The sequence below is a fragment of the Cebus imitator genome, unplaced genomic scaffold (genome assembly GCF_001604975.1).
Source record: "Cebus imitator isolate Cc_AM_T3 unplaced genomic scaffold, Cebus_imitator-1.0 Scaffold61, whole genome shotgun sequence".
NCBI lineage: Eukaryota > Metazoa > Chordata > Mammalia > Primates > Cebidae > Cebus > Cebus imitator.
The window spans coordinates 7881549-7889050 of record NW_016107376.1 but is presented as its reverse complement, the minus strand read 5'-3'; the positions used below and the strand labels follow the sequence as shown (position 1 = coordinate 7889050).

Genomic DNA, 7502 nt, shown 5'->3' with positions numbered 1-7502 from the left:
AAAAAATAAAACAGAAAGAAAGTAGCCAGTGGCTGATGCCTGTAATCCCAACACTTTGGGAGGCCAAGACAAGAGGACTGCTTGAGGCCAGGGGTTCGAGAACAGTCCTGGCAACACAGTGAGACCCTGTCTCTACAAAATAAAAAAATTAGCCAGGCATGGTGGTGTGCACCCATAGTCCCAGTTACTCGGGAGCTGAGGTGGAAGAAACACTTGAGCCCAGGAGCTGGAGGCTACAGTAAGCTATAATCACACCACTGCAGTCCAGCCTGGGCAACAGCAGACCCTGTCTCAAAAAATTTTTAAAAATAATTTACTTAGGTACTTATTAGTGTTATGTACTACAGCAGGTGCAGGAAACTCATCACTGAACAGACAGACATAATTCCTACTTTCAAGAAGCTTAATAGTCTGGAGTCAGAAGATAAAGTAAACAAATAAATCAACTACTATTCTTTTAAATAATAACTGCAACTGTAGTATGAACAGTATGTATGAGACGCTAAACAACAGGGAACCCACTTTAGTTCAGGTGGGTTAGGGAAGGCTTTTCTGAGAAAGTGACGTTTAAACTAGGATCTGAAGGATGACATGTACTGAAGAACCGCAGGAAGAGCACACATGCAGAGGCCCGAGAAGAAAGCAAGCCAGATGTGGACAGAACAGGCCAGTGTGTTCCCAGCAGGGAGCAGCAGAAAAGGAACAGGAGGGAGGGGCCGGGTAATAGAGAGCGCTGTGCACCAAGGTGAGAAGGCTGGGTTTAAGCATGCAGAGGGAAATCACTGACGAGCCCAAGCAGTGTTGTGGACTGGGGGGCTGGGTGGTGGTAGATTTCAAGTTCTGTGTGTATGGGAGCTTTTTTTTCCCACCGTCATATATGTAGCACCTAAAACAGCGCCTAACAGATGCAATTCATATTTAACAATGCAAGAGTAAATGAATGAATTTTTAAAAACACATTCACTCTTTCCTATGGACTGCTTTTCTATCCGTGTAAATCATCATATGCTAGGAGAAAGTTTTACTATTTATAAGTTCAACTGTGGGTATACCAAGTTTCATTAACTGTTTCTCCTGTCTCCTAGAATTTCTACAGTGCACTGACTGTAGCTAAGCTCCTATACTGACACATCTCTGTACTGTAACCAGTGAATGCCTGTTAAATATTCAGTCTTCCAAACAGACAAGAAAACACTTCCATGTTTAACAGAACTAGGGATTTAATGATCACACCCTCTAAGTTCTACAGCTCTCCAGAGATGGCAACTCATAGGTATGGGATGTTCCAGTTTGGGTAGAAATGTTTGTATTCAAATGATTGAATAAGATAACCAGCACTGGTCAGTATTTTTAACTTCTGAAGCACAGGTAAACCAAGAACCTCTGGCTCTTACCAGGATGCTCAAGCCCTTACCAAAAGCACACTGGTCCTCAGGTGAGATTCTGGAGATCTGAAAAGAAACCGCCCACACGTCTCTAGCAGGGTGCATGCCATTTCAATATGGTGATGAGAGAAGTCTGACAGAAGCATCTGCAACAGGAAGAATGATGAAAACTACAAAGGCAACCCTTCAATCCTAGTAGAGGAAGAAATTATCATACATCTGATGTGCGTAACAACTTTTAAAACGTCAATGTAAAAAACAGGGGTCTATCCAGGTTCACTGCTGGGCATGTTATGCATTCTGCCATTAATTTTTATTGAAAAATTTCAATATATTTAATGTCTTTCACAGAAAGATATATGGAAATGAATGTCAAAGCCCTTTCTATTTATTATTAGATGTTATGTATTTAAACACACGCCACATACACAGCAGACATTTTCTCAATGCCTTTTGTTTTGGACTATATATTTCCCAAAATTCTCACTTATGCCTATTTTCTAAACTAATACAGACTGAGACATTTAATAACTTGGTTTATATTGTATCATTTAATACCTTGTTTTTTTTTTGCTTACAAGGAATACTTTTTCATGTCCTTTTTTGTCCTTCTATGGACGATTTACAAAGTACGTAGTACTACATAATATGAACTAGATTAAAACTTACTTGATTCTTATTTATCATCCAAATTGTCTCCTATTTCTTGCTACAGGTTAAGTATCCCTTATCTGAAATGCCTGGGATCAGAAATGTTTCTGATATCAAACTTTTTCAGATTTTGGAATGCAGTATTTGCATATATATGAGACAGCCTAAGGATGGGACCCAAATCTAAATACAAAATTGATTTATGTCTCATATAACCTTATAAACATAGCTTGAAGGTAATTTTATATAATACTTTATATCTTTTACATGAAATAAAGTTTTGACTGTGATTTGTCACCTGAGGTCAGGTGTGGTGTTTACCACGTGTCATTGTAACAGTACTCAAAAAGTTTTGAATTTTGGAGCATTTCAGATTAGGAATGCTCAATGTGTATTATAAAAATGGTGCGACACACATCATTGTAGAGAAATCTGTGCACATATTTATGATTATTTCCTTAAAATGAATTCCTAGGAAAGAAATTTCTGTTTAAAAAAACGAATATTCTTCCTTCGTATTTTTCTCCTGACCTTGTGATCTGCCTGCCTCGGCCCCCCAAAGTGCTGGAATTACAGGCGTGAGCCACCAGGCCTGGCCGCTTTCTTTTTATTAGCATTTGCATAGTATATTTTCCCCATCTTCTTATTTAACTTTTCTCATTTTCATATTTAAGTGTAGCTCTGTGGTAGACAGCTCCTAGCAGCTATTTTAATCGTTTTATTTATTTATTTGTTTATTTACTTATTTACTAAGATGGACTCTTGCTCTGTCACCCACATTGGAGTGCAGTCGGGTGATCTCAGCTCACTGCAACCTCCGCCTCTCAGATTCAAGCAATTCTCCTGCCTCAGCCTCCTGAGTAGCTGGGATTACAGGTGCATACCACTATGCCTGGCTAATTTTTGTATTTTCACTAGAGACAGGGTTTCACCATGTTGGTCAAGCTGGTCTCGAACTCCTGACCTCTTGATCCACCCGCCTCAGCCTCCCAAAGTGCTGGGATTACAGGCATGAGCCACCAGGCCCAGCCCAAGTTTTATATTTTTAAGGCTTTTACTTGATGTATTTTGTCCTGTTAGGTTTCATGAAATTACTGGTAGAACTGCATGAGTATCTAAGATCTGAGAGTTTTGTATTTTGCACATCTGTTTAATGTTACTTTTTCTTCCTTTCTTGGTCTTCTTTTGGATTAAGTAAATATTAAATTATTTAACATTATCCACCACTTATAACTAAAACTTAATATTGTTTTCAATTAAAAACAATCAAATAATTCAGCACTGACCTTTAAACAATGTAGTGTGTCATTTTTGGTGAACATCTTAAATTTAGTTAGTTCTCCAATAAAACGAACAGTTTTATTCTTTGTTTCAATATTGATCTGGTCCTTTTTTCGTACCTAAAAATTAAGAGAAAAAAGATAATGCTTAATCAACAACTTGAATCTCTGTGATAAAAACTATTATTTTAATGCATCTGGATTCACTCCTGATTTTTTTTTTTTTTTGAGACGGAGTTTTGCTCTTGGTGCCCACACTGGAGTGCAATGGCGTGATCTTGGCTCACTGAACCTCCTCCTCCTGAGTTCAAATGATTCTCCTGCTTCAGCCTCACGAGTAGCTGGGATTACAGGTGCATGCCACCACACCCAGCTAATTTTTTGTATTTTTAGTAGAGAAGGGGTTTCAACATGTTGTCCAGGCTGGTCTCAAACTCCAGACCTCAGGTATCCACCCGCCTTGGCCTCCCAAAGTGCTGGGATTACAGGTGTGAGCTACCTCACCCAGCCTACTCTAGATATTTTTGACATGTATGAGTAAACTTTCCTGCTATAGGCTTCCCGAGTAATCACAGCTACTGGGGAGGCTGAGGCAGGAGAATTGCTTTAACCCGGGACACAGGGGTTGCAGTGAGCTGAGTTTGTGCCGTTGCACTCCAGTCTAGGCAACAAGAGCAAGACTTCATTTAAAAAAAAAAAAAAAAATTTCTTGCCATATTCAAACTACTATAAGCTAAAGAAAAAATTGCTTTGTATAACACCAATCCTAGGATGTGCCCTGCAAAACAGTTCCATGGTCAAGCAATTTAGAGAAAAAAATATTAATTTTACCAGGCCTAAAGAGGCCCTTAAGAAAGGAAAACTTTTAAGTCAATGTTTTTCAGATTTATTTGGCAACACAACCTCCTTTTTCAAATGTTAGCCATTATCAGTAAATATCCCATTAAAGTAATACTATAAGGAACACACTTTAGGAAATGCTGCTTTAAAAATATGAATGCCAAGTACTCACCTAAGCAAAACTGGTATTAAGGCTTAGTATATTGTAACTATAAACTATGCTGCATTTTTATTATAAATTCATTACAATAAAAGAGCCAATATAATCACTGTTCATTTTTATCACCAGTCCTGGCTGTATGTCAAAGTTTAGGTTCTTTGCAAATATAAGTCCTCTAGTTAGGCACAAATTTCAAGAAATATCAGATGCAACAAAATCCCATTGCAACAGTACCATGCAAAGAGACAAACCAAGATAATTGGATTTAACCTCAGAATTCTATTTTCATTAGAAAACCAAACCTACAGTCTAGATAACTTTTATTTGAACAGCAGTGACCATAATGTGGTGCCATGAATTAGTTTAGCACTTTCTTTTCTTGTTTTCTGAGACCGTCTCACTGTCACCCAGGTGGAAGTGCAGCGGCATGATCTTGGCTCACTTCGACCTCCACCTCCTGGGTTAAAGAGTCTTGTGCCTCAGCCTCCCGAGTAGCTGGGATTACAGCTGTGCACCATCACGCCTGGCTAAACTTTTTATTTTTAGTAGAGATGGGGTTTCACCATGTTGGCCAGGATAGGCTTGATCTCCTGACCTCGTGATCCTCCTGCCTTGGACTCCCAAAGTGCTGGGATTACAGGTGTGAGCCAATGCACCCGGCCTGTCATTTTATTTTATTTTAAGACAGTCTTGTTGCGTCACTAGGCACCAGGCTGAAGTGCAGTGGCACAATCTCGGCTCACTGCAACCTCTGCCTCCCGAGTTCAAGCAATTCTCCTGCCTCAGCCTCCCAGTGGCTGGCTGGGACTACAGACGTGCGCCACCATGCCCAGCTAATTTTTATATTTTAGTAGAGGCGGGGTTTCACTATTTTGGCCAGGATGGTCTTGATTTCTTGACCTCGTAACCCTCCCGCCTTGGCCTCCCAAAGTGCTGGGATTACAGGTGTGAGCCACTGCACCCAGGTGTCATTTTAATTTTTAAGGACCTGCTTTCTGTAACAAGCAGGGGTAGGAGGTATTTAGACTTTTTTGATTTTTACTAATTTTTTTTTCAAATGTCCTTTGTAAACACTGTCGAGCGATAATTTTTAAACAAAACCATGTTTATTCATTTAAAAACTCAGCAAACTACAAGCTCATTATAACTCAATTTAATCTCAAGGATCAACAAAACTATATTAATGAAAAACAAAATCACAAAAAATTACTTCAACATATATATATATTTTTTTCCCTTGAGAGTCTCACATTGTGCCCAGGCTGGAGTGCACTGATGCAATCTCAGGTCGCTGTAACCTCTGCCTCCCACATTCAAACGATCCTCCCATACCAGCCTCCTGAGCAGCTGGAATTGTAGGTGTGTGCCACTGTGCCCAACTAATTTTTTTAGTTTTAGTAGAGATGGAGTTTTGCCATGTTGCCCAGGCTGGTCTCAAACTCCTGGTCTCAAGCAATCCATCCATCTTGGCCTCCCAAAATGGTGGAATTACAGGCATGAGCCACCACAATCGGCCTAGAACCTTTTTTTTAATGACATCATTTAAGCATACAAAATAGTTTTGCAATTAGAGACAACTATAAAATAGAACTATATTCTCATTTTTAATATAAAACAAAATGATACTGAATAAACTTGACTGCTTTCAGCCATGTAATTTAGAAAGCAGCACAGCTTTCATAAAGAAAGAACCTTTCACAAATAAATGTTTCATAGGTATGCACATGAAAAACTCCTCTTATTAATTTACTTTCCTTTCCGAGCTTCGAGGAGTGGACTGTGAACCAGTTTCGCTGGATTCCAATCCCAGCACTATCACTTACACTTACTGCCTGTTACCTAACCTGTGTCTCAACGTCCTTATCTGAAAAATGGACCTAATAGAGTCGTCGTGACTCTTAAGCTAATACAAGTAAAGCACATAAAATAATGCTTGGGACCAGTAAGGGTTCAATAAATATTAGCTATAACTAATTTTATCCTTCTTTGTATATATGTATCTCTAATACATGCATACTAAATAAATGTTTGCTGAATAAACAAATAATTGAAAAGTTTAATATACATATTGCGGTGACATGAAAGAGCAAAAGCTCTACAGTCTGAATGTCTGTGCTCTGAAGATCACTTTGTGGGATATATTATCTTGAGCAAGTCATATAAACTCCCTGAGCCTGTCTGCCCACTTGGTAAAGTAAGGATAATGATGATGATGGTAGTGGCTACGCTTCAATTGATACTAAGCAATTAATGTACAGGACAAAAGAAGATTACACAACTTTTAAAATAATGTTTAAGGAGTTAATGACAGGGTAAAATGCTTCTTAGAAATAACAGAAAATTATACATAAAATATAATTCATCCATGAAAAATGATAAAGAAAAAAAGATAAAAATAAAACTAAAGAACAAAAAACCACCACAATGTTGAGTCTGCTGTTAATAAAACTGGTATTTATCTTTCCTTTTTTTAACTTTAAAAATTTTCTTTCTTTTTTATTTTTTAAAGATGGGGTTTCACCAATGATGGCCAGGCTGGTCTTGAACTCCTGACCTCAGGTGATCCACCCACCTCGGCCTCCCAAAGTTGTAGGATTACAGGCGTGAGCCACTGCGCCTGGCCACTTTAAAATTTTTCTAAATTACACTGACCTTGTGTCTTTGTTTGGGAAAACATATAAGAAAGCATGTACAAAACTATCTACTGAAACTGGCAGGGCATCGTGGCTTACACCTGTGATCCTAGAATTTTGGGAGGCCAAGGCAAGAGGATCCCTTGAAGTCAGGAGTCTGAGACCAGCCTGGCCAACATGGTAAAACCCCATCCCTATTAAAAATACAAAAATCAGCCGGGCATGGTGGCATATGCCTGTAACCCCAGCTACTTGGGAGGCTGAGGAACAAGAATTGCTTGAACCTGGGAGGGGGAGGTTGCAGTGAGCCAAGATCATGCCACTGCACTCCAGCAAGGGTGACAGAGTGAGACTCCATCTCAAAAAGCAAAAAACTATATATTAAAAGTAAATCTTTAGGATGAGTAGAGTTGGGAAGTACACATATATATTTTTAAATCTCCTTGGGATGATGTCAGATGCATATCCTCTTCATCAACTGCTATAGAGCATCACAGCATTCTAGGCATTCTAGTTTTCTTTTTTCTTTCTTCTTTTTTTTTTTTTTTTTTTT

The 7502-nt window shown here is 38.8% G+C and overlaps 1 protein-coding gene across 1 annotated transcript in view; it reads right to left on the bottom strand.

The window, feature by feature from the left end:
- Nucleotides 1-7502, bottom strand: part of UPF2 (UPF2 regulator of nonsense mediated mRNA decay) — a 126327-nt gene that overhangs the window by 50636 nt on the left and 68189 nt on the right. The window contains exons 10-11 of the mRNA XM_037739049.1: nucleotides 3323-3436; nucleotides 1415-1531 (exon numbers count right to left, since the gene is read on the bottom strand). Coding sequence (XP_037594977.1) covers nucleotides 1415-1531; nucleotides 3323-3436 — 231 coding nt within the window. The remainder of the gene's footprint in view (nucleotides 1-1414; nucleotides 1532-3322; nucleotides 3437-7502) is intronic.